Source organism: Pogona vitticeps, chromosome 6 (assembly GCF_051106095.1).
Source record: "Pogona vitticeps strain Pit_001003342236 chromosome 6, PviZW2.1, whole genome shotgun sequence".
Taxonomy (NCBI): Eukaryota; Metazoa; Chordata; class Lepidosauria; order Squamata; family Agamidae; genus Pogona; species Pogona vitticeps.
The window spans coordinates 763,414-789,358 of NC_135788.1; the positions used below are offsets into that span (position 1 = coordinate 763,414).

Consider the following 25,945-nt stretch of genomic DNA (forward strand, 5'->3'; position numbering starts at 1 on the left):
GCCTGGACCCCCCCCCCTCCGACTGGCATCCTAGTTACCCAGAAACATCTCTGGCCCACTAAGCATCTCTCTCCCGCCCTCCATCTTTCCCTCTCTTTCCAAACCAAAGGGGCTGCTCCGTCCATTACGTACGAACTTTTCACCAGCCCTTCTGAGGCCCCTTGTCTCTGCTGGACAGTCAGGCTGGTGGTTAAAGGGGGGGGGGAGAGAACCAAGGAGCCCCAGTACTTTGGTCCTCTTTCCTCTGCAAATGATGGCCGTCCTGGCAAGGGAGATCGGGGGGGGGAGGGCAGTGGCCGGAGGGAGGGATATTCACTTTGCTGCAGATGCCTCTTGGGCAGCAGGAGGACAAGGGAACCCACCTGTGCACCTGGGTGGGGTGAGGGGGAGCCTTTCCAGACCCCACACTCTGCCCCCTCCCCGGACTCTGAGACAAAGAGATCCTGAGGAGCTGGGGGGGGGCAGACAGAGCAAAGCCCCACATTGGCCCCAGCCCCAAACAGAAGCCACTTTCTCTGGTCGTGTGTGTGTGTGTGTGTGTGTGTGTGTGTGTGTGTGTGTGTGTGTGTGTGTGTGTGTGTGTGTGTGTGTGTGTGTGTGTGTGTGTGTGTGTGTGTGTGTGTGTGTGTGTTGGGGCTGCACTCGGGCTTCCTCACCGAGGAGGTAGACATTGGGGGGGGGGGTTGGACCCGTGGATAAATCTGCTCGAAAGCAGCTCTGAAGTGCCTTGGGGGGGGGGGGAATGGTTTTGCCCCGAGACTTTTGCCCAGAACCAAAGGTGAGGGGGTCGCGTGGGGAGGACGAGGGAAGGAGAACCCGACCCGGGAAACCTTGATTTGCCTTTTCTGAGGAAGATGGGGAGGAAAGGCTGAAGGATGGATGGCCATCTTTCTCTGTGGCCTGCATTGGCCCCTCTGGCCGGAAGCTGAGGCTGCAGCCGAAACCTTTGTCAAGGCTGCTGTGGGGTGAGATGATGCTGCCCACCTGGGGTCATCCTCTGTCTCGGAGGAGGAGGAGCAGAAGGAGGCTGGCAGGGTGTGTGTGTGTGTGTGTGTGTGTTTCCTCCTCTGAATGGGCGGGGGGGGGGTTGGAGTGGATACACGATGCTGCATTTGCGTCGGAGGGAGTGCTCCAATCCCAGAGCCCCCAGATGCTCCCAGAGCAGGCCAGCCCCACACCATATAAATGCCCCCCATCCCGGGGACCTGCCTCGGCTGTTCCCCACCCCTCCAGGGCAGAGCTCCCTGCCTGGCGCTGGAGAAGGACCAGGTGAGTAGAGTGGCCCAGAACAGGGGGCAGGAGGGCAGGAGGGGGACTGGAGGGGCTTCCTCCGGGGGGGAGGCCGAGGGCTGAGGGTGGCTGGTGTGGAGCCCATGCTATCTCCCCTTCCAAAATAGGGGTACGAAGGGGGTTTGGAAGGAGAGTTGCTACAGACGACAGAGCCAGACTGATTTAATGCACTGAAATCCAAAGGAAGATTAAATTTAGAGCCTTGGGTAAGTTCCTTTTTTAAGACATCAGTTCCTGGAATATCCACAGGCTGGAGCTAAGGTCCAAAAAAATATAACTTCTCCAAGCCTTCTATTCAACCTGCACACAGTTTTCAATCCCATAGTAGGACTGCCCAGTTTTTCCAGTGCCTTGCAAAAGTGGGATTAAAGTGGCCAATAGAGTAGCTACCTCTTGCTGGCTTTGAAAACAAGCCGCCGGCCCCCTTCTTTCTTCTCATGAGGAGCACAGCACAGAGTTGCTTGTTCTGTAGGCACCTGTCCTGTCAGCAGCCCCTTCCTCATGTCTGGTCTTCCATTGGTCTAGAACTGGTGCAAAAATTTTAAGATCCATGTGAGCCCAATTAAATAGATGGACCACACTCTGTGGCCTTGTATTAAGGGCCAGTGGTTTGCGGGGAGAGGCTTCTGAACTCGTTCCTTCCCGGCCCACGCTGTGGGAGAGGAATGCCAAGAGTCAAAGCAGGGCTCCAGGATTGTCTAAATCTCTCCTGGGCTCCTGGAATTTGAGGTGTGGAAGCAGAGCTAGAACAGAGAGCAACCCATCCTTCTGGAGCTGACAGAGGGTGGGTGGCCCAGATGATGATGTTACTTCACCTGACCTTTGTTTGCTTTTAAAAAGTGTTTTCAATTGGCTCTTCTGATCATTTCTAATCTACTGTGAAAGAATTTTTAAAATGCCAGTTTTATTCTATACTGCTTCAGAAGCCCCGGTGAGCCCCTCTTGCAACAAACACTTTTAATAGACAAGAAAACAAACAAACAAATGTACAATGACCTGTGGGCATTTTGAAGCGGCCCAAGCTGTATCTAAGTGCTGAACGTGACGTTTCAAATTTGAAACTTGGATTAGGAAAAGTGGAATTTGCTTCAGAAAAATATGCTTTAAATCTTTTTTTAAAAGGGGCTTGTAAAACAGCATGTGAGCCTTGCTTTGATTTAGAGAAGTATCAAATTATGTCAGATTTCATAAGTGCAAACTCCCGCTTTACGGTGTATCCAGATGTGTTTGATAGAGTGGAAGACAACAGCACATGAGTACAGTTGGACACCTGATACTGGAATGAAACATGCGGAAACGATTGTCCAGTGATTTCCTCCTGTGGGCCTTTGCCAAGGAAGCCCCCCTGAGCCCCAGTTTGCTTTGGCTGCGCTTGTGTGTTGCCCACTGGTACCATCTGTGTGGGATGATCCGTGTGCTGCCGTGGGCCTGAATCGGCTGTTTCAGGCCATTTCTCTGAGCAGGCAGTGTAGGCACCTCGCTGCCATTCACACCCAACTCACTCCTTCTTCTGATGTGATGCTGAGCGTGAACCCCAGACTCTTCTGAATGCTCCCTTTTTCCAGGGACAGTCTGACTCGCCCAAACTCTGCAGGCCACGAGATCTCTCGGAGGAGATGTGGGAGGCAGCGTGTCCTGGAGGGTCGTGGCCCTGGCAGCTGCTGGGCATCATGATGTGGCTCTTCTCCTCTGAGGCCTTGGCAGTGGATCATGAGTAAGGAAGGGAATCCCATCCCTCGTTTGTTTGTTTTCCTGGGTTCTCAGGAAATTCAGAGCAGTCGGTGGGCACTATAGAACCAAGCATGTCAAAGTGACTGGTTTTGAACTTCAAATAGAAGGGGCCCAAAAGGGGAGCCGCATGGCATGCTGTCGGGTGGGGTTCTGAGACCTGTGCTCCCAAAAAGTAACTTTTCCAAGACCACTGCCTCTCTTCCTCTTCTTCTCTTTCCTTATACCTTGGCAAGATAAACAACTTTATTTCTGCTTTTACTTTCAAACCATCTGTGCCACTTTTCCATAAAAACCCTCAGGGTGGCATACCGTAACATGGTTTTTAAAATGTAAACATGTTAAGCAACGGCATAGACATTTCCAAGAAAAAGTGCCAGTTTACTTGCATAAATTATGGCTTTATTTCCAAAACGCAGCAAATGCTGCCCCTCTTCGGCCCTTCAGGCTATCACAGCCAGTGTTCTCCTGGCTGGGAGGTTGGGCTGGCAAGCTAGGTCTTGAGCCTGCCAGGTCTACCGCTGGAAAATTTAATTTTTTTTTGCACGACGCCCTCCTGGAACCTGCCAGGCAGCAAAGCCAGGCCAAGCTATATCTGAAGTGGGTGCAGGGGGTCGTGGCAGTGGTGATGGGGACCTTCCCCATCTCTGGATTCAGGTCCTCTGCGGGACTTGAATCTGCCAGTTCGGACTGGGAAGGTGCCCTATGGCTCTGAGGCAGAAACTCCCAAGGCTGGGGCACCCCATGCCCGACAGCCCTGAGGTGCTGAAGGGCGACAGCCTCTCTGCCCTCCTTCCGCAGGCGGTGGTGTGAGAGGACGGTGCAGGTGATGGAAGAGGAGGTGGTGACCCCTCGACAGGAGGAGGAGGTGCCTTGCTCAGAGGTCTACCAGTACAACATGGCCGGCTGGTTCCTCAACCAGGACCGGATGCGCCAGGCCTCGGGGAGGGCCCAGGGCATGTGCTACATCTACAAGTGAGTAGGAGAAGGTGGAGGATGTGTGTGAGAGAGAAGGTGGGGGTGGGCGGGGAAGAGGAGGAGGAGGAGGGTGGGCACAGCCTTCCTGCTGAAGAAGCAGAAGGTCCCTTCAGATGCCAAGATGCCTATTCGGCCACATTGTTTCTGTACTGTACAGATCCACCTTGAATAACAGGCAACATATCTCAATACAGTAGGACGGGACCAGTATCCCCTGATTCACTTATCTGCTGCTGATAATAATACGTTAAAAACCAACAACCCAAAAATAACTATTTATATGTATTTCCAGGGTCTATTGACCCGAACTAGCCAGAGACCATGCAATGGTCTATCGCTTTCTATACGTCCACATTTTCCAGCATGCATGAGGGAAGAGGGCCTGGAACCCAACCCGGTGGACACCCGGGTCCCCCTCTACTTCATTTCACAGTCGGAGCATTGCTTTTTGTGTGCTCTGTTGAGCCCAAGACCTTCGAGCTTCTTGTGTCTTCCCCACTTGCTCTTCCCGCCTGCAGGCCAGAAGACACGAGGCCTCTGGTGTGGAACCGCACGGTGCGCGCCTGCTGCGAGGGCTGGAGCGGGCCCCACTGCTCTGTGGGTAAGTCGAGAGGGGTGGGCTAGGACAGGGGTGTATGGGGTGGGGCAGGGAGGGGCAGGGAGGGGCGAGGGGATCCCCCTTGCCCTGCTTTGCATCGTCCCAGGACAGTGACGGCCGCTGGAGGTTTTCCTCTTGTTTGCTCTGGGGTTCTCCCTCTTAGCAGGCCACTAGCACTCCGGATTTCCAAGGCTGCCCCCCAACCCCTGAGTCACCCCCCTCACCTTCCCCTTGGGGCCATCCACACATGGGTCAACCAATGTAAGATCTGTGGGGTGGCGTCTTATGCTGGCCCAAGGACGGGTCTGTCCCCCAGTTGACTACGCTCAGAGGAGTTAAGGTTTTGGACTGCAACTCCCAGGATCGCCAGCCAGCTTATTTCTGGCGTTTCTGGGAGCTCCAGAAACCCCAAAAGCTATCCTGTTTCCCCCAAAATGCGGATGAGTAACCCGGAAAAAGGAGCCCTTCCCTGCTCAGCTTCTGCAGCCTCCTCGTGTTCAACAAGGAAACTGGGACCACACTTCTGGCCACGGATTTGGGGATTTTTGGGTGGGTCCTCGGCTCCGTCCCCAACTCTGTTGGGCCAAGCCCGAGCGAGGCTCTGACGGGGCTCAAAAACAGGCCCTGTCTGTGAAATTCTCGTGCTCTCAGAGAGGCTTCCTGCCCTCTCGCCTTCAACGGATGGCCCAGCTTTTTGCTGTTCTCTTTTACCAAATTCGGAGGTTCTTTTCCCGTTTCTCCCGGCTGCTTCCAGGAAAGGGTTCGGTGGGCCGTTGCTTTTCCGCCTGGCAGTGCCAGGACCTGCCGGGGCTGCAGAACTGGTCACTGCTCAGCCTGGAGGAGTGCTGTGGCCGTCGGTGGGGACGCAGCTGGCAGAACGCCTCCTCCCAGCTCTGCTCCAGCTGCTCCCGCCTGGTTCTAGAAGGTGGGTGGCCTTCGCCTCCCCTTCGCCCTTTCTCTCCTGGCCCCCCAACAGGCCCTCCTCCCCCCAGGAGGGGCAGAGCAGACACCGCACGGGCGAAGAAAAGGGTCCGTAAAAATTGGGGTGGTGATCCTTGAGCCCCATAGCAAAGCCACGGAGGAAGAGGCACAGCTGGCCTTCCAGGAGGGCAGAGTAAACAAACAAACAAACGAAAAACCCTTCCAGATTATTATTATTATTATTATTATTATTATTATTATTATTATTATTATTATTATTATTATTATTATTATTATTATTATTATTATTAATAATAATAATAATAATAATAATAATAATAATAATAATAATAATAATAATAATAATAATAATAATAATAATAATAATAATAATAATAATAATAATAATAATAATAATAATAATTTCCCTGACATTTGAGTGTTGTAATTTTTACTGAAGGGTTTCTTACTGTGGTACCAGTTCTGCCTGTAAAATTTTACCTCAGAAAACTTAGGCTCTCTAATCTCACTACGGTAATGGAATCAGCATATTCAGATGCCTGTAATACATTTTTAGGATTTTTGTCTTAGACCAAATAACGCAATTCCCCAGGAATAAAATTGTTCTAGACCAACCCAATTTTTCATTTGGTCTAGAGAAGTGACTTTCTCACGTTTCTCCCATTTGTCCAAACACTGAATTAATTTAGCCCCTAATAGGGCATAAGATTCTTCAGGCTTTTTGGTAAGGGACCAAAATTTTCTTCAAAGGTGTTCTGCATTTATGCCAAATTTAGAGCTTAGAACACCTTGTTTTTCTGAGGCACCCTCATGAGTCTCCTCCTGTTCCACTGGAGCTATAGAGTCTCCATTTCCCTCCACTTCGTGAGGTAAACCTTCTGCCTCACAGACTCCCCTTTTGGCTCCATTTGGGTGGCATGTTTAAATCTGAGTGAATGAGTTTTGAAGGTCTGTACTGCTTTTCAAAAGGACCTGCCTTTCTGCTGTTAATTCCAGTAATTATGTCGTTGTGCTTCCCTCAGCAGCTCTCTGGCTGCTCTCCAGCTCACAACCTTTTAGTTACTGTCTCTCTCTCTTTATGTCTGAGCTATTCCTGCTCTCAGACACCAAAATAGTTTTATTTCTCAGGCCTTTGCTTTTTATTTTCCTGTCACCTCAGATCTGCTGTGACCCTGGCTTCCCACTTTTTATCTAGCACTGCTCCCTTATCTCTCAGAGCCTTGGATTTCAAGCTAGCCCCTGGGTCTCTCAAATCCTGAGGTAAACAAAAAAGAGTTTTTCCTTCAGAGTCGGTACCCTATCTTTAGTTCCCCCCAGATCTGGGTTCAGAAGCCCCGCCACTAAGCTTTCCCACAAAAACTCTAGCAGGTCACCCACTTCTTTACCACAGACCCCTGACTAAAGAGGTACCCATGACTCAAAAAATGCACTTTTAAACCTTGGCTTCCCTGGATTATTTTGTATCCCGCCGCTGGACACCCATTGTGGCGAAAAAAGGGTTGATAGAAGTAGGGGTGGAGATCCGTGAGCCCCAAAGCGAAGCCACGGAGAAAGAGGCACAGCTGGCCTTCCAGGAGGGCAGAGTTAAAAAAAACAACAGCCATCCAGATAATAATATATATAACCATCAACCATCCAGATAATAATTTTATATTTATTTATTTATTTATATTTAATTATTATATATATATATCCAAGGGCTGGTGCAGGAATTCCACAGATATGAGTTCTGTGGCTTTGTAGGATACAATTCCCAGCCTGCTTGGCCAGCAGGGCTATTGGCTGGGGATGATTGGAGTTGTTGTCCAAACTGCCTAGAGCAGCCTGGAGAAAGGTGCTGCTCAACTTAGGCAGCCTGGAGAAAGGTGCTGCTCACCTTAGGCAGCCTGAGTTGTCTTTGGACAAAGGGAACAGAGCCCCTGCCCTGGCCAACGAGCAACCCTTCCCAACCTCTGTGTAAGAGAGAGTCTGCCCTGTCGGACAGCGGGAGGCAAAACCCACGCTCCCTGGGCCTGCTTCCGATTCTGCTTCCGCTGTTATGGTGCCAGAATGCTCCCCTCGAGGTCCGAGGGAGCAAAGCTCTTAGCCCCCTCCCCGCTGGACGGACAGACAGACGTCCTGCTCTCTTCCGTGTCTCAGTTAAAGGCCAGGAGCTGTCTTTCTCCTCAGGTGACCTGCCTTCTCCTTCTGTCCTCTGGCCCCCGGCCCCGACGGCACGGCTGGCCCGCTCGGGGTATCGCCGGCACCCCTTTGCCACCTGTGCCGCCTGGGGCGGCTTCCGCTACCGGAGCTTTGATGGCAAACATTTCCGCTTCCGTGGGACCTGCGCCTACGTCTTGGCTGCAGCCTCCGAGGGCACCTGGGCGCTCCACATCTCCTCCCACCATGGAGACTGTGCCCCTGGTCGCTGCCACAAGGTAAGCGGTCTTCGTTGAGCCTCCGCACAGGGAAAGGACTGGCCTCTCTCTCTCTTGTAACCCAGAGATGCAGCTCAGAAGGTTTCCTCATGAGAAGAACTGCAAGGCTGGCTCTTAGAACTGAGCCCTAGAGTGCCCGTGTCTTGGCGCTGGACCACAGTGCGGATGGAACTGGCTCAGGGCATGTGCAAAGTGCCCCTGTGCCACTTCATCCCTGAGTAAACTTGGCCTGGGATTCAAGGAGGGGCATCTGGCAGAGGTCAAGCTGAGCTCCGACCACCTGGGGACCAGGCCCTGGGCAGGTGTTCACAACCCTCTCCTTCCCTGGCAGGCCCTGCGCATGCTCTTTGGTCTTGACCTCGTCAGGGCAGAAGGCCGGAATGTCTCCGTTAACGGTATTGTGGTTCCAGAAGGGGAGGCACGCTTGCAGAAAGGTGAGGTGACTGAAGGCTGAAACCCTCCCTCTTTATTTTACAGAGTTGTGGACAAAGACATTGATTTATCAGAGCATGTCATTTTTCGCTCCTCCCTCATTGTATCTTGTATTTAGCGTGCATTGTTTTGTGACTAGACACTGGAACGTACACATAAGTTTATCTCCCAAGTCAGTTGCTGAGGCAAGGTGGCTCCAGGAAAGCCAGCCGCAGGAGCTGATGTGGCTAGCAGTTAGGGGAAGATGCCTCCCACTTAAGGTCCTGTTTAAACCGAGACGTGAGGCAATCAAGAAGTGCCAGGGGTTGCAACCAGCGCTGCTGCAGAAGGGAGGGCTATTCTGTTTGGGCTACAGCTGCCAGTATGACCGGTCCTCATGCTGGCTGGGGAATTCTTCAAATGGCAGTCAAACACCCACTTGTTTTTCTCCTCCAGGAATCAGCGTCTGGTGGTTGGGGGACTTCCTCCTCGTGGAGAGTGGCCTGGGTGTGCGTGTGAAGTTTGATGGACGTGACACCGTCTACGTGACCGTCGGGGCAGATCTGAGAGGAGCCACCCGAGGGCTGTGTGGGGTCTACAATGAGGACCCTGCAGGTAACACCCCACCTTGGTGGCCACTCACCCCTTTCCTTCATCCCTCCAGGGAGGGAGAGAAGACTCTGTGGATACCCAGCATCGCGAAAAAGAGAAACTGGGCATGCCAGGGGTGTGTGTGGTGGTGGTGGTGGTGGTGGTGTAGGGGTGGTGTGTGGGATGGGGAGAGGTGCCACTGGGAGTCCTTCAGCAAAAGAGACCCCTCCTCTGGAGTCTCCCACCACCCTGGTGTCTTGTCTTCTCATGCCCACAGATGATTTCCTGCGCGTCGGAGGGGACGTGGCTGCACTGGCAGCCAGCTTTGGCAATTCGTGGCGCGTACCGGATGCCGAATCGGTAGGCACGAAGCAGAGGCCGTGGGGGTGGATCCTCGGCTGCAAGCCCACTGCCTCCATGGCCCTCTGCACCTGAGCAGAAAGAGACCCAGGCTGGTGCTTGCAGTGTGATAGGGAAGCGGGGGTGGGTGGTGGGTGATGGGCCCTTTGGGGCTGTGGAATTCCCTGCCACAAGGCCCACAGGACCCCTCCCTGCTGCCTTTCTTCCAAAACACGGGCGGTCTTTTGGAAAAAGGTTGCCAGAGAATGTGCTTTTCATAGGGGAGGGGGCTCTTTCCTCTCTTATTTGTGATGCCTCTTTAAAAGACGTTCTTAGTTGTTTGAGTGACAGTTTTAATTGTGGGTTTCCCCCCTCTTTTAATATGATCAATGGTGGCATTAATATTGCAGCATCTTGTGTTTTTAGCTGCATCTGTTATGAGGCACCTTGAATCCCAGTATTGGGAGAAAAGTGGGTTACATCTGTCCGTCCGTACATTCACCTCTGCAGACTCAGATGCTGTATCTTGGCCACCCAACCAGAAAGAACAGGTCTGGGCAAAATCAAGGAAAGGCACACAGCGCTGAGGTCTGGCTTTGCTCTTCTAGCAGCTGGTTGGCAGCAGAGGTTTTCGGGGACAGGTGTCAGGGTGCCCAGCCAGAGCGGTGCTGGTGTGGATGCCTGTTGGCATCTTGGACAAAGCTGCAACCTGGCAGCTGGTCTTTGCTAATCCACGGGTGTCTTCAACCCACACCGCGCAGCTGGTTTTGACTGGGGACGGGTGGGTTTTTGCTAGAGCTGTGAGACCCAGAGGGGCCAGCTTGGCACTTTTAAACAGGCAGGCAAACCACAGCTTCCAAGACGTGGTGCATTCACCATGCCACAGACAGCCACCTTGGTGTGCCCAGAGACTCTTTGACAAAAGCCACTGCAGTCGCTCTCAGGGAAAGAATCCTGGCATAATGCTGGCAGAGCATCGCTTTCCTGGCAAGGCCATCCGGACAACAGCCTGCCTACATTTTGCGGCCAGGCCTCTCAACTGCCCTGATGCAAAGCACTTGCCGGCCTGGAGCCCCACTTCTGGAGAGAGAGCGTGCCTCTGGCTGTGCCCGTGGCAGGGGAGTGTGAGCAGGGAGAGGCGCTTGCACTTCCTCTTGGGTGGTGGGTTTGCCGGGATGGAGAAAAGATGCTGGACGAGCGAGGCGTGATCTGATCTTCTGATCTGATCCAGCCGTGCCAGGACTCTTGCCTCCGTGGCCAACAACACATGGCCAGCAGGCCACCCACTGAAGGATGTACCATGCCGAGTGTTTCAGAAGGTGCCCCACAGGAAGTGTTTCTCAACAGGGGGCACTTCTTTTCCAGGACACTCCGTACAAGGACAAGGGGTGGCCTGGGTGGGGCAGGACAAGTCCCCTGGGGAGGGTGGAAGCGCCATGGCCCTTACTGGTTTCTCTCCGTGGCCTACTCTAGAGCCCCTGCCAAGATGCTGCAGAAGAAGCAGAGGGCTGCGATCCACCGGCAGGCCAGGGGAGCCAACAGGAAGGGGCCTCCGTGTGCCAGCAGCTGTTGTCCAGCCCTTTCAGCCAGTGCCACTCGGAGGTAAGGAATGAGCCGCCCCAGGTCCCCACTTCCACCTGGGCTGTGCCAGCCTAAACTGGGGTCACGTCTTCTCTCATCCCTGCCAGGTGGACCCCGGGGGCTTCTATGAGGCCTGTGTGGACGTGCACTGCAGCGGGGCAGGCACAAGCGCCATCTGTGAGACCTTTGCCAGCTACGCCCGAGAGTGTGCCCAGCAGAGCATTTGGATCAGCTGGCGGCGTCCCGGATTCTGTGGTGAGAAGGGAAGAGGGAAGGGCCTCCCCAGAAGAGGTGGCGTCTCTGCTCCCTTGTGGCAGAAGGGATATTTTCCCAGGGGGGCTCTGCAGCGGCCACCTTTCCAGTGTGGGGAGCAGGGCTCTCCGTCCACATTTGAGATGGGAGCAAACCATAGGCTCTGTGGTTTGTGCTGGTTCATTTATCAGCTAAACAGATGTTTGGCACTTCCAAGCTCTGCCTCCTCTGGCAGATGCCCACCCAGAAGCAGCACCAGGTGGGCGTCTGTTGGAGGAGTCAGGGCTGGGAAGTGGCAAACACCTGTTTGGTCAAACAACATATCAACGTGAATCGCTGAACCGACAGTTCGTGCCCATCGCTAGTCCACATGCCAGGGAAGGGCCACCTTCTTACAGCAGGGGTGTGGGGCGGGCGAGAGGGAGCTGGAGGGTGGTGCTAACCAGGTTCGATCTTCCACCCCACCCCACTGACACCCACATCAGGCCCTCTCAGGCCCTTATGCTTTCCTCTCTACAGAGAAGTCCTGCGGGCAGGGCAAACGCTACTCCGACTGTGTGTCCGCCTGTCCTGCCAGCTGTGCAATGGTGGGTTCTGCTGAAGAAAGAGGGCCCTGCCAGGACGAGTGTGTGAGCGGCTGTGAGTGTCTTCCAGGCCTCTACCTGGAGGAGGGCACCTGCGTCCCGGAGAGCCAGTGTCCCTGCTTTCATCGGCGCCAGAGGTATGCCCCCGGACAGACGATCCAGCAGCACTGCAACCAGTGGTAAGTTTCCTCGCTTCCCATCTCACATGGGGTGGAGGCCACAGGTATGGGGTGGGGCACCACTGGGGCTGGCTCAGATTCACCCTGCAAGACGCCGCAGCCTCCGAGGCCCACGGCTGCTGCAGAGTGGGCCATGTGGTTGGGATGCTCTGATTTCCCTCCCCCCCCCGGGAGGCCACCGGACTGAGTTGCTGCGGTGTTACAAACACTCCAGCCGTGGCCACTTCACAGGGGCAGATCATGCAGGTCTCCTGATTCCGGGGAAAGGTCCAACTACCCAGGCTGGGGTTTCACACTCCAGGTCCTAGAGCAGGTGTGAGACACCTGTGCTGTGGTGGCCAGCAGGGCAGGCAAGAGCTGAGCCAGGGGTAGGACATCGGTGGGCTGGCTGGAGAAGGAGTCTGGAAAAAGCGGCTGGGAGGAAAAGAGACCGGATCCTTGGTCTGCTGAGAAGCAGGGGCTCCTCTAGGAAGGCGGGAGAATCTCCTAATCCTCCTAGAGCTGCAGAGCGGGAAGGGACCCAGTGGGAAACCGGACCCTCCGCTAGCCTCTGGCGACCCAAATCTCTGAGCTCTCCAGCTGTTCCAGGAGAAGGTACAGCGGGGGTCTGAAGGTCCAGCCGGGCGAGGCCGGTGGAGGTGGCTGTCGCTCTGCCAGAGGTGCCCTTCCAACCGAGTTCCCCACCTGATCAAGTATCCTTAGCAGAGAGGAGGCGAAGGGCCAAAGGCCAGCCTCGAAACAAAGCCGGGAGAGGCATGAAGAGCCAGTCTAAGGGGGCCTGCCAGTGTTTCCAGCACCGGTGGAACTCCCTCTTACAGCATGAGTGCATGCCATGGGATTGGGGCCTTTGGAATGTGGAGGAGGGCCCCCCCATGGAACAGGAGGGGGATGGGTGTACCTTTCTGTTTGCCCTGGGCCTGTGGCCGTCTGGAGGGCCTGCAGGTGAGAAGAGCAGCCCTCGCCCTGCAAGGCAGCTGGGGGTGCTCTGGCTCCCTAACGTGGGCTTCCGGGGACTCTTCCTTCCTTTAGCACCTGCCAAGGGGGCCGCTGGTTTTGCTCCCAAGACCCATGTGCTGGGCAGTGCGTGGTGCTCAGTGACTCACACTACCTGACCTTCGACCGCAAGCGCTACTCCTTCCATGGCACCTGCCAGTACATCCTGGTGCAGGTGAGGCTTGGGGTGTGTCTCTCTCTGTGTGTGTAGCAATTGCAGCACAGGGCGTGGCTCCACCTGCCTGTTTTTAGCAGTAGAAGATTTCCACCTCCACCCTTTCCCTAAAGAGGACCCTTCAGGGTGGTGTTGAATCCCCGTCAGCTGGAGAGCTTTATCCCTCACCCCAAATCCATTCGCCTCACAAGCCTTGGGACATCCCGGGAGGGCTCCCCCCCCATTCCTACCTTTCAAAAACTGTCCCAGACAGGCAGGCATAGGGCTTAAAGCATTTGTGGGCTGGGGCTGGCAAGCCTCTGGCCCCCTTGGGGATGCTTTGGGGGGCCAGGGGGTCAAGCAAGAGGCAGAAGAGGGGAGAGGGGCAGCTGTTGCCAGAGACCCCCCCCAGCAACCCAACGCCCCACACATCCTCCGTCGCTCAGCGGGTGGGGCTGCCTTTCCTTGCAGGACTTTGTGGGCGGGAAGCTTCAGATCGTGGCTGAGAAGGGGGCCTGTGGGAGCCAAGGGGCGGCCGGCAGCTGCCTCCAGGCGGTCACTGTCACGGTGCAGAAGATTTCTGCCCGGCTGACCCTCACAGGTGAGAGGGGAAGAGGGAACAATCGGGCCCTGGATGGAGTCCGGGTCCGGCAGGCAGGCTGGCATCCCTTTGCCCTGGGGTTAAAAATCTGCTCACCAGCCTTTGGAATGAGGGGCAGAGGTTCTTTCCCTGCTTCCCTGGAAGCCCTGTGGATGGGTTGAACCCAGGATGTTCTGCCCATGAAGCACCAGCCATCCCACAGACCCTTTCCCACTTCTGGGGACCTTCGTCGTCCTACTTTGGGGATGTTTTGGGCCCCAGGAGGCTGGGGTTCCCTCAAGGAAGCCCTCTTCCATTGGCGTGGCAAGGGGAGCACCTTATCCCTCCCTCCCTTTCCCCTTTGATCTTCTGTCTTCCTTCCCTTCCATCCATCCAGGGAGGGTGTCCGTGAACGGTGAGGACGTTGCCCTCCCTTTCGCCAGCGCGGATCTGACCGTGCGCCGCGCCTCCTCCTCCTTCCTGCTTCTCCAGGCCTTCGGGGCCCACCTGCTCTGGGGTCTGGCCTCCCCTGCTGCCTACATCACCCTCCAGCCCAGCTTTGCCAACAAGGTGAGTGGCGAGGTGGGGGTGCCCGCCTGACCCGGCTCCCTCTGGCTGGCTCTGGGAGGCCCAGGCCGGGTGGCTCCCCCAAGCAGGAGGGTAGCCCTGCTCCGCCTGGGGGATGTGCAGGTCCCTGGGTGTTTCTATTTAAGTTGTGTTTGGTTGTTCAGGTATGTGCCTGTTTGCTTGTGGCCAGTAAGCATAAATCACTACCGGCAAAACAAATACCCCCACCCCCACCCCCCTGGTGCTGTTTGCAATCTGTTATCCTTAAAATCGACAGGAGAGTAACTGAGGCAGCATACAGAGAACATTCAGAGAGAGAGAGAGAGAGAGAGAGCATTCAGTTTTTATATCTTGCATTATTTGTATTGGTTAGTAAGATCGTATTTGTATAGCTTTTGTTTAAGAAAACATTTGTATAGCTATTTATTTATTTATCTATTTAAATGTGTATCTTTCTCACTCTTAAAAACAACAACTCCAAGTGCATATTGGTTGGATGCAAATCTGATATAATACCATAAAAGTGCCACAACATTAAGATCAGTTTTAAAGGGGAAGCTAAACGCTCTTTGATGACAGCTGTCTCTACCTCTTTCATCTATTTGCAGTGGGCTGACAGTCCGTAACTGGAAAAGTTACCTTTTTGGACTGTAAGTCCCAGAAACCCCAGACATGCTGGCTAGGGTTTCTGTACAAGTAGTCTAATAGGTAAAGTTTTCTGAATTCGGATCAGGACCACCTCCGCCACCACCTGGAGATCACCTGGGTCAAAGTTCTGGCTAGCTGTAAGAACTTCGAGACGTTACTGTTTTAGACCAAACCCTCCCAAATTCCAAGATTTGTAGTCCCAAAAGTTAACCTTGCCATGGTTTGCTTGGCATAACTACCCCACCCCCCTGGTTTTCTCCAGGTCCGAGGCCTTTGTGGCACCTACAACTGGAACCAGCAGGACGAGTTTACCACCCCGGAGGGAGACGTGGAGTCCGGCGTGGCTGCCTTTGCGGACAAGTTCAGGGTCTCTCAGGACTGCCCCTCCTTTGGCCCGCTCACCTTTGACCCCTGCAGCACTTACGCCCAAGGGAGGCAGTTTGCTGAGACAGCTTGCGCGATCCTCCACAGCCCGACTTTCCAGGTAAGGGAGGGAGGGAGGGATCTGGTCCCACAGGGGAAGGGCAGGAGATGCTACCTGGACCCCATGGAGAGGAGAGGAGGATATTGATCTGAGCAGGCCGTGGGCCCAGAAAAACACCTTCCCTCTTCTGAAGCCCCCCAGATGCAGCCCGTGGGTGACATCCTTTTATGAATGCCAGTTGACACAAGCAAAGTTCCTGCTACAAGAGATAGATGGAAAGGAAGCCTGCGTATACTTGTCTGCATGCATGAGATGCGGCTATTTCTCCAGGATGACGTTCCCAGCACTTAGCGTTCTGATCCTCATGAAGGATCGGCATAACACCAGTCTCTCTGCCTGCCTGCCTGTCCGTGTTCTGAAGGACAAAAATCGTTTCCCCCGGCTTATTGAGAAATCCCTTCTGAGCCTGTGCTTTGGTCTCTCCTTCCCTTTCTACAGTGACATCATGATTTGAGTTCTTATTCTCACTGTTCAGTGATTCCCAGTCATTCCTACATCAAGTAGAGGAGAGCGCCGTCGTGCATAAACCCAGCTCGCCTGGGGGTGCCGCCCCCTGTTCCCAGCCGAGTCCACGGGCCTCCCTCTTCTGGCATGCAGGGTTTATCCTTTCACCCAAGCGTTCTGACTGCGTGCTATTCCTGGGACCAGACTTTCAGAAGAGGACAGGTGTCCTCTTTGCTTCTGCCGAAGCCCCCCCCCCCATTGTATGCCTTTAGGGTGAAGTTCTCTCCTCAGGGGCACATTCTGTTCCCTTTCAAATTCTGCCGCTCCGTCGGTCAAACGTTTCCTCCACCAGGGAAGCCAGGCTACTTGCCCCAGTGAGCCAATCTCTCTCTCTCTCTCTCTCTCTCCCCCCCGCTTGCCTCACAGCCTTGCCACGACCTGGTGGAACAGGAGCCCTTCTACCAGCTCTGCCTTTATGAGGTCTGTGGCTGCTCCCCCAGTAAGGACTGCTTGTGCCACGCTGTGGCAGCCTACGCCAGGCAGTGTGCCCAGGAAGGAGCCCCCGTGTCTTGGAGGAACCAGAGCTTCTGCCGTGAGTTTTCCACCCCTTCTGGTGGCGGCCGTCGCTTCAGAGGGTATCGGGGGTGGCGGGCTTATTCCTCTCTTTGGAACGGGTGGGGCAGTGTTTCCGTGGAGGTCCAGGCAGCCCAGAGGACGAGGTGGCCCAGAACACTGTGACCCTTCCTCTCTTTCCCAACAGCTGTTGAATGCTCAGGGGGGCAAGTCTATCGAGAATGTGCTCCTCCGTGCAGAACTACCTGTGCTGAGCTGCACACAGAAGCCTTTGATACCTGCCAGGAGTTGGAGCCGCTGTGTGTGGCCGGCTGCAACTGCCCAGATGGGCTGGCACTGGACGAGGATGGGCAGTGTGTCCAGCTGTCCCTGTGCCCCTGCGTTCACCAGGGGGAGGTGCATCCCCCGGGGAGCAAAATCCAGAAAAACTGCAACACCTGGTAAGCTCCGCTCCTGCCTCGCATGTATTGAATGTCTGGGGATGTGCAAGGGGGTGGTTTGGTCCTGGGTGCGGAAGAAGAGACTTTTAAAAAGCATGTTTCTAGTCCTCATGTCTGCATGAAAACCTGTGTTGGCCACTGCTGGAGATTACTGCAAAGAGAAGCGTCAAAGGCCAGAGCGTGCCAGCCCTGTGTTGGGCTTTCATACCCAGCTTCTTATGAAAAGTAAAATAAATAGATGAATAAGTAAATAAAGTAAATGGATTCATCTGTGTCCTGGACATGGCTTGGAGAATGTACAGGACACAGAAACAAGAATAGATATACAGTATATGTTGCCTCCAGGATCAGAGGCACTTCCTCTTGGGTGGCGGGTTTGCTGGGATGGAGACGGTACAGACTGCTTTTGGGGGATGATGGGGCAGAATATCCTGCTGCCTTCCTCTCCTGCTGGTCAGCTCCTTAATGGGGCAACCACCGGCCCCCTGTGGGGACACCTGGGCTAGCGAGGCTCAGTTTAGCCCGATCCAGTGCCAGCCCCCTTCTCGTGCTCTTAAGGGAATTCCCTTCCTTGCTGAATTTAAGAACGAGAAAGGAATCCATCAATAGAGTTCCCAACAGGTACGGGAGCGGGAAAAAAAAAGCTCGATGGAGTGGTAGGAGACGTTTGATGAAATCGCCCTGTGACCTGTCTGTGTCTCTCCTACAGGATAGGTTGATTTCATTGCATGTCTCTGCCGCGTAGGTCCAGCTGCCGCACCATCATCATTGGAGTGGTCCTGTGTTCATCGTTGGGGTCCGAGGAGGCAACCGGCTGGCTGGCTGGCTGGCTGGCTGGGGATTTCCGTCTGGGTGGGGAGGTCACCGCTGGCAGAGCAAGGAGGAAAATGGGGGTGGGAAGCAACCCATGGGAAACCCACCCCCACTGGAGCAGGAGCACAAGCTCAGGGCAACCCTCCCTGCCCCCCACCCCCAAAGCAAGGAACAGAAGGAGTATTTAAGTTCCACAGACAGAGAGGGTCAGGTTGATACCCTGTTCCCCTGAAAATAAGACCTAACCTGAAAACAAGCCTTAGTAGGATTTTTCAGGATGCTCGTCATATACGCCCTACCCCAAAAATAAGACCCAGTTAAGTGAAACCCCACCTTCCACCCTTGTGCAGCAACCAGAAGAAGGTGACACGACTGTAAAACAAAACATCCCCTGAAAATAAGCCCTAATGCGTTTTTTTGGAGCAAAAATTAATATAAGGCCCTGTCTTATTTTCGAGGAAACACGGTAGATCTGAACTGCCTCTAGGAAATAATTCCCCTGCCAACTTTTGATTTGGATCCTCACTTCTGTGACTTTGACTTTTATCTTTGAGGTTGGGAAAGGGGTGCGGTGTGTTGAGGACAGGGATCTTTCCCAGGAGGGGTTCAGCACCACACCAGTGAGAAATGGATGGGGTTTGCAGGAAAAGCTGCCCTCTCCCCCCTCATCCCCCTATGCCTGACCTGTGTTCCAGTGTTTGTGTGAACGGGGCCTGGAACTGCACAGGAGAGAGCTGCCCCCAAGCGGTCGTCTGCCCTGGGGAGCTGGTCTACGCCTTTGGCTCCTGCCTACAGACCTGCGAGAGCCCCGAGGACAACCTCAGCTGCATGGGCGCCTTTGACGGTTGCGTTTGCCCCCCTGGCACCGTCTTCTTGGTGAGTTCCTCCTGGCACAGCTCAGCTCAGAAGCCCCTTGAACTCTTTGGAGGGGAAAGGGACACGGAGCCCCCTCGGGGCCCCCAGACTCACTTCATCTGTGATCTTTTCCCACTTCGTGCACTTGGTTGCAAGACCTGGCTGCTTACCCCATTCTCTCTTGCCCCCCTGCTTAGATTTACTGAAAATGGGTGGAACACCAATTCTATGGAGCAAAATCTTTGAGAAAGCCATCTGTGTCTGGGACTGGGCCCTTTGAAGGACTTCTGTCGCTCTAGAGCCGTCCCCACCACCACTCTGGGGCTTTGCCCCATCTCATATGGCCTATATTAGGGGAGGTGGGAGCAGGGAAGCTTCCGCCCTAGACTGTGGAGGCCAGGAGGGCTCCTTCCTAAGGGAAGCAAAATGCGTGCCCCAGTGGCTGAGAGCCAGTAGGCTCTTGGCCTTCAGAAGAGTTGTGTGCGTGTGGGTTGCCTGGCCTTAGAACAGGAGACTTCATCATCCCCCTCCTCTTCTTCTCCTCCTCCTCCTCCTCCTCCTCCTCCTCCTCTTCATCATCCTCATCCTCATCATCCTCTTCACCTTCTTCTTCCTCCTCCTCTTCCTCTTCTTCCTTTGAATTCTACATCAGAGTGCATTGTAATAAAATCCATGGGATGCAGACATGCAACCCTGCCAGGAACAAGGTTGTGGCTCTCCAGCCTTCCGTTCATCCAGGTTTTGGGGCAGCTGCTCTCCAGACCAGCCTCGCTGCCCTTCTCGGGGGTGGATGAGCTTGGCCCGGCCCCTCCTTGGAGGAGGTGGTCCCCCTGCTCTCTCCTCGGTCACCACCCAACTCCCAAAGCTGTGAAGGGGCTCTGGGGGGCACTCAGGGGTGCCGCTGACGTGGGGCCCCTGCTCCTTCCCTCTTTCAGGACGAACGCTGTGTCCCCCCGGAGGAGTGCCCCTGCCACCACCATGGACGGCTGTACCGACCCAACGACACCATCACCAAAGACTGCAACACCTGGTGAGAGCCCCTTGGCAGAAGCCTCTTGGGGCTGGCACGAGAGCTGCTGGAGGGGAACCGCTCAGCGTGGCCCCATGCGCCCGGGGGGGGGTCAGCCCAGGGCCGGGGGCTCACAGTCCCTCTGTCTCCCTCTCTGGCAGTGTTTGCCAAAGCCGGCGCTGGGAGTGCAGCCACCACCACTGCGCAGGGACCTGCGTAGCCACCGGAGACCCCCACTACATCACCTTTGATGGCCGGACCTACACTTTCCTGGGGGACTGCGAGTACATCTTGGTCCATGAGAAGAACGGCACTTTCACCGTCACGGCAGAGAACGTCCCCTGTGGCACCAGTGGCACCACCTGCACCAAATCGGTGGTGGTGGTCCTCGGCAACACTGTTGTGCACCTGCTCCGAGGTAAAAGGCGGCCGCTGCCATCCCGCTCCTTCACTTGGTGCTCTGGGGCCGACCGCTCAACGCCTCTCTCTCTCTCTCTCCCTCCCTCTCTCTCTGTCCTCGTCAGGAAAAGACGTGATGGTCAACGGGGTCTCGGTGCGTCCCCCGAAGTCCTACAGCGGCAACCAGCTGACCCTGGAAAGGGCCGGCCTCTTCCTGGCCGTCGTCTCCCAGCTGGGGCTGAGGGTGCTTTGGGATGGAGGTGAGGCCAGGCGGGAGGAGTGGAGCCTTCTCTGGTTTAACCCAACAAGCCTGGAGGGTGGCGGGCTCTGCGCCCACTTTTTGGAAGGGGTGTTCCACCCCACCTGCTGTGAGAGCCCCCCCCCCGTGGGCCCTGGCCCTGGGAGTCAGCTGCCCTGGGACATCTGCAGTGCCCCAGAAGGGTGGCCTTCATGGCCCGTGCCTGCCGTTCCATTCTGGCTCGTCCCGGTGCCCTGCTTCTGGCTGTATGGCAGCTCAGGTCCTGCTTGGAGGTGACCCTGAACTCCCGTGGAGACACCCCCCCACCCCCCGCCGGCCTGAAAGGATCACAACTGTTCCCCCATTCCCAGGGACCATGGTTCGATGCAGCCTGTCCCATCCATGGGGCTGTTTGCGTGTGAATGTTATTGGTGCATGGTCTAAGATGCTGTTTTTTCTTTTGAAAAGGAAATTCTTCTAAGAAGCCATTCAGGTCTCAAAAAGAGAGAGACATGTGGGGGCACCTGCCACTTTCGGTGGCTTGGGAGGGGGTAACAGTGCAGTTGGAGGCCAGGAGCCTGGTAACACCAAGTGCTTCTACCCTCTACTTACTTGCGACAATGTATCTCTAACTCTGTTTGTTGTGGGTTTTTCGGGCTCTTTGGCTGTGTTCTGAAGGTTGTTCTTCCTAACATTTCGCCAGTCTTTGTGGCCGGCATCTTCAGAGATGCTGGCCACAGAGCACAGAGTGCTGTCCTCTGAAGGTGCCGGCCACAGAGACTGGCGAAACGTTAGGAAGAACAACCTTCAGAACATGCCAAAGAGCCCAAAAAACCCACAACAACCATTAGATCCTGGCTGTGAAAGCCTTCGCGAATATATTTCTAACTCTGCAAGTGGTTTCCTCTTGTTGGGAACCCCCCCCCGGGGCCCCAAGAGCTGCAATGGGGCTGGTTGTCCGTGGGGTCTCTGAGCACAGATTTAAACACCAAGCCCCCCCCAAAAAAAGAACAGGGGCTGAATGCCAGCCCTGATTCTTCCCTTCTTCTACCCCCTCCTTCTTTCCTCCCTTTCTGCCCAATGATGGGCATCTGGTCTCCTGGCTTTCACTTGGGTCCTGGCCTTGGTATTTATGCTGGCCTCGGCTAGTAATTTTGGTGCAAACTTTGTGTGTTTGTTTGCCGAGGGAAGTATGTAGTCCAGGGACTGATCATTGCAGGAGGGGAAGAGTCTCAAAGCACACCTTCTTGTTTCCATTCTGGAGACAAATCAGAAGGAAAAATCTGAACGTATTAGTTTGCAAACGCTTTCTTCAGGAGTACAGCTGTGCTTGCAACCATGAGGGAGACGTGGCGGAGGTCCCTTCCCTAAAAAAGGTAACCCTTCCAGAGAAGAAGCAGGAAGGATAGAAAGCCTAAGACCTGAAGGTATTTGCATATTCGGCAGGAAGCTACCTAGAGAGACAGGAAGAAGGAGGGAGGAACACCCTGCCCCCCCCCCGGGAGGGACCCCCCTGGTTGTTTGGTGCTTCTTCTGGCTGAGGTTGTTGGCTACTGGCTTTATTCCTCCGTTCCCAGCCTGACGGAGAACCCTCTTGCCCTAGGCACAAGGGTATATGTGAAGCTGGAGCCCGTCTACCAAGGCCAAGTCGCTGGACTGTGCGGGAACTTTGATGGGGACACAGAGAATGATTTCACCAGCCGGCAGGGCATTGTGGAGCCCACGGCCGACCTCTTCGGCAACTCCTGGCGCGTCAGCCCGCTTTGCCCTGAAGTCAGCAGTGAGGACTTTGAGCACCCGTGCGCGGTAGGTCCCCCGCCTGTTCCCTGGCAGGAGCTGGGCTTGTTCTCTGGTCAAGGGACAAGAGGCTCCATAGTGTGGGTGGAGAGAAGCTCAGACTGAAGGCTCTCCAGCGGGCCTTTCGCTGGGGACTCTCCTGCCAGCTGGAAGGATGGAGAGGGAGGAAGATGCACCACACAGCAGCTCCTCCCACGGCTGACCTTCCTCCCACAGGTGAACTCTCACCGCTCAACGTGGGCTCGGAAACGCTGTGGGGTCCTCCTCCAGGACCTCTTTGCCCCCTGCCACGAGGAGCTCCCCTGCCAGCAGTTCTACGACTGGTGTGTCTTTGATGCTTGTGGGTAAGTGGCTGGGTTGGGGGGGAGGAGCAGGACCTGGAAGGAAGCACAAGGGGGCGGGAGAGGGCAGGGCTTGGAAGGGCTGCATGTCTGTCCTTCACGAGGGGGGAACCACCGGTACCATTGAATCGGTCGCTTGTCATCATGGCTCTTCTGTGGCAAATGAGTGACGGACCAGGATTTCAGAACCCTGGGTTCAATCTCCTGGCTCTGCCACAGAAACTCACTGGGATGTGTGTGTGTGTGTGGAATGAGTAAAGCCACTCCTTAAATATCTGACTTACTGTGAAAGCCCTCTTAGGATTGCTATAAGTCGGTTTCGGCTTGAAGGCAGATGAGAAGGATGTTTGTTTAGAAAAGAGCGAAGTAGTAAAGGAGAGCTCAAGCCAGCTGTGCAGTGGCCAGAGGACTCCGGAAACTCAGGGGTGCAGGAGTGACACCACCCCTGAAACACATCCCCCCCCAAACCCTAGATTGGAATTGCCCTCTCATAGCCCCAACAAGAGATGGGAAGAGTGTTCCAGTTTTCCCAAGGTCCATAACCATGAGTGGACTTTGGTGAGCCTTTTGGCAAGTTAGGCATCGAATTGCTTTGGAAAACTAACTTTCCAAATTTGGGGTGGGGGGGAGGGGAGATGAAGGCTTCCTGGGCCTTCCTTCAATGGGAGGAAGAGGAAGGGGCTGCAAGCAGGTTGTCCCCCCCCAGGCAAGACGGAGCAGCTGCAGCTGCTGCCTTCCCTCCCGTGGCCGTCCTGTCCCCCCCCCCGAGGGTCCTGGGCCCGGCTGCCTGGACAGCGGGTGGGTCCAGAGCCCCCCCGGGAGCCCAGTCCACTTGCTATCTCCTCTCGAAATGGGAGGGAGTGCGTTGTGCTGGGCATAAATCCACCCCACCCGGAGTGGACTCTTTAGACATCCCAGAGGGGGTGGATGGGGGACAGGCCGTGATGCTTCCGATGTGAAAGAGATTCTCCCCTGAATTCTGTGTTGTGTGAGTGTGTGAGTGGGGGGGGTGTTGGAGGGGGCGTTTCTCTCTATCTCTAGAACGGGTGGGGGTTTTTTTGTTTGCTTTTTGCTGCTCCCGGGATCTTATGTCCAAACCCACCCCCTCCCCATCCCTCCCTTGATCCCTGGCTTGTCTGCTCCCCGTCCCGCTGCCCCCTCCCTGCAGATGCGACTCTGGGGGTGACTGTGAGTGCCTTTGTACGGCCATCGCCACCTACGCCAAGGAGTGCAGCCAGCGGGGGGTCTCCGTGCGCTGGAGGAGCCAGGAACTCTGCCGTAAGTCAAGCCAGCGGCTCACGGAGGTCTCTTTCCCCCCCCCCAGCCCACAGTGATGTCTGCCCAGGGTGGGGAGCCTAGGGCAGGCTTGGGGGGCTCCCCTTGGCTGCCCTCCCTGCCCTAGAAGCATGAGCGGCTAAGCTCTGCTGGCTGGGCCACCCCCAATCTCCTGCTCCTCCTGTGGCCCCCGCGGCCCCCCCTTCAGCCCTCCCTCTCTGCCCTTTTCAGCCATGCAGTGTGACCACGGGCTGGAGTATGACCCATGTGGCCCCGCCTGCCCTCAGACCTGCCAGAATGTGGACCTGGAGCTTCCAGAGCCCTGCGAAGCCCTCTCGTGCGTAGAGGGCTGCTTCTGCCCGGAAGGGAAAGTGCTCCATGGTGAGACCCCCTCCTTGACCCCGAGGGCTGCAAGGGAGCAGCCGGGGTGCAAAGAGACATGGCCGCTTGCTTTGGCTGATCCGCCAAAGGGTCCAAGTCCCCTTCCCCATGATGCCTTCTAATCCAGGCAGGGGCTGGAGCGTGCGTGCCCCCCACGCCGGGGCCCATCTCTCCTTGACTCTTGTCCTCTTGCTTCCCTCCAGGCGGCCACTGCATTGACCCGTCCGAATGCCCCTGCTACTGGGAGGGCACGTGGTTCCCACTGGGTGCGCTGGTGATGCAGGAGTGCAGGAACTGGTGAGGCCATGGGAGAGGCTCCTTCCAGGGGTCGAGCCAATGCCTTGGCGAGGGGACCCTCCCCCTGGTGCCCCCTGGAAGGCGAATGGGCCGGCGTGGCACTTCCCGCAGCCAGCCCTCCTCTTCTCCTCTGCTCCTCCTGGCATGACTTCTTCCCACAGCTCCTGTGAGGCCGGCCTCTGGCAGTGCGCTGCCCCCCTGGAAGCCTGCGCCACCCTGACTCGCTGCACCGAGACCGAGTTTGCCTGCCGGGAAGGGGGGCGCTGTGTGCCCGGGGCCTGGGTGTGTGACAACGAGGACGACTGCGGAGACGGCTCGGATGAGTTCTGTACCCTGAGCTGTGCCCCACATCAGTACCAGTGTGCCAGCGGGCAGTGTGTGCCCTGGGGCTACCGGTGTGATGGCACCCCGGACTGCTTGGACCACTCTGACGAGCAGGGCTGCCCCCTGGCTGCCTGCGCCCGGCAGGAGTTTCGATGCACCAACGGCCGCTGCATCTCCCGGGAGCACGTTTGTGACGGGGAGCTGGACTGTGGCTTTGACGACCCCTCGGATGAGGCGGGTGAGTGTGCCCAGAGGGGAGAGGCAGAGCCCAGGGGCCTCTGACCTGGGGAGCAAGAGGGAGAGGGGACCGGACAGTCATTATTCTCCATGTCTAAGCTAAGGGCCAGTGAGGAGGACGAGGAGGAGCAGCAGCAGCAAGAGCAGCGCTGGGGGCTTGTTGCTAAGGGAAAGAAGAAAAGCTGATGATGTTTATTGTCTCAGAAAATCCATTTGGGGAGTGGGTGGGAAGGGGAAGACAGGGAAGAAAGCTGGGATCTCAGCCCTTGAGCCGGCTTCCACGTCGGGTGGACATTGACGTCCCATGTTTGAGCACCCTTTCTAAGAAAGAGAAGGCCAGGAAAAGGAGGTGCCCGCAGCAGAGGCGAGGAGAGAAAAGGGCAGGGGTGTTTCCTCCCACCCTTTGAGGCCTCTGGGGCTGGAGTCCCTAAGATCTGGAGGGCACCACATTGCCCTCCAAATCTTCGGGGGGGGGGGCTGTGCCAAAAGGTAGGAGGGTGCGGCCTTGCATTTCCCTTGCCCTCCTCGCCCCCAGAGCATGTCCCAGGGTCCCCTTGAGCTGAGTGCCCTTTTCCCAGCCGGGGTAGCACCAGTCCCGAGCAGCCCAGGGGGAGGACCTGGGGTGTTCCAACTGGAGCCCCAGCAGTTCCTCTGCCTTAGCCAAAGTGCCCACCCGATGGGGGGAGGGGGCTAAGTCGCTCAAGGGCAGGCAGGATCTTGCCTCCTTTGCCCCCTCTGCAGGCTGCGGCCCACCCTGCGGGCCAGGCGAGCTCCGTTGTGCCGTGGGGCTCTGCCTCCCCTACCTGCACCGGTGTGATGGCCACGATGACTGCGGGGACTTCAGTGATGAGCAGGACTGCCTCTGCCCGGCGGGGGAGTTCCAGTGCCCCGAGGGCCGGTGCCTTTCCCGCGCCCTGGTGTGTGACGGCAAGCCGGACTGCCCCTCGGGGACGGAGGAGGCCTTCTGCCCAGGTGAGACCCTTTGTCCGTCTCTGCTCTGGGATCTCCCCTCGAGCGCTTCACATCTGGATGACCAACCGGCTTCAGCCGCTAGTGGCCAGCCTCAGGGTGTGTTGTCCTTTCCCCTCCCCGAGCCAGCTCTTGGCTTCTATTCGCGACCTCCTCCTCCTCCTCCTCCTCCATGCCTCACACGGAGGTTTGGGCTGCTCCGTCACGACAGGACTGCGAGAGTGTTTGTTTGGCTGT

General features: G+C 56.0%; 1 protein-coding gene across 1 annotated transcript in view; it reads left to right on the plus strand.

The window, feature by feature from the left end:
- Positions 1–1,911: 1,911 nt before the first annotated feature.
- Positions 1,912–25,945, plus strand: part of SSPO (SCO-spondin) — an 84,594-nt gene continuing 60,560 nt past the window's right edge. The window contains exons 1-27 of the mRNA XM_078378254.1: positions 1,912–3,004; positions 3,820–3,993; positions 4,515–4,597; positions 7,706–7,953; positions 8,285–8,387; positions 8,821–8,979; positions 9,233–9,315; positions 10,768–10,896; positions 10,983–11,130; positions 11,647–11,890; positions 12,920–13,058; positions 13,509–13,638; positions 14,015–14,187; positions 15,095–15,316; positions 16,187–16,352; positions 16,521–16,773; positions 18,282–18,462; positions 19,377–19,471; positions 19,612–19,868; positions 19,975–20,109; positions 21,691–21,893; positions 22,101–22,228; positions 23,394–23,503; positions 23,732–23,881; positions 24,085–24,178; positions 24,340–24,740; positions 25,481–25,711. Of these exons, the coding sequence (XP_078234380.1) occupies positions 2,907–3,004; positions 3,820–3,993; positions 4,515–4,597; positions 7,706–7,953; positions 8,285–8,387; positions 8,821–8,979; positions 9,233–9,315; positions 10,768–10,896; positions 10,983–11,130; positions 11,647–11,890; positions 12,920–13,058; positions 13,509–13,638; positions 14,015–14,187; positions 15,095–15,316; positions 16,187–16,352; positions 16,521–16,773; positions 18,282–18,462; positions 19,377–19,471; positions 19,612–19,868; positions 19,975–20,109; positions 21,691–21,893; positions 22,101–22,228; positions 23,394–23,503; positions 23,732–23,881; positions 24,085–24,178; positions 24,340–24,740; positions 25,481–25,711 (4,537 nt within the window). The 5' untranslated portion in view covers positions 1,912–2,906. The remainder of the gene's footprint in view (positions 3,005–3,819; positions 3,994–4,514; positions 4,598–7,705; positions 7,954–8,284; positions 8,388–8,820; positions 8,980–9,232; positions 9,316–10,767; positions 10,897–10,982; positions 11,131–11,646; positions 11,891–12,919; positions 13,059–13,508; positions 13,639–14,014; positions 14,188–15,094; positions 15,317–16,186; positions 16,353–16,520; positions 16,774–18,281; positions 18,463–19,376; positions 19,472–19,611; positions 19,869–19,974; positions 20,110–21,690; positions 21,894–22,100; positions 22,229–23,393; positions 23,504–23,731; positions 23,882–24,084; positions 24,179–24,339; positions 24,741–25,480; positions 25,712–25,945) is intronic.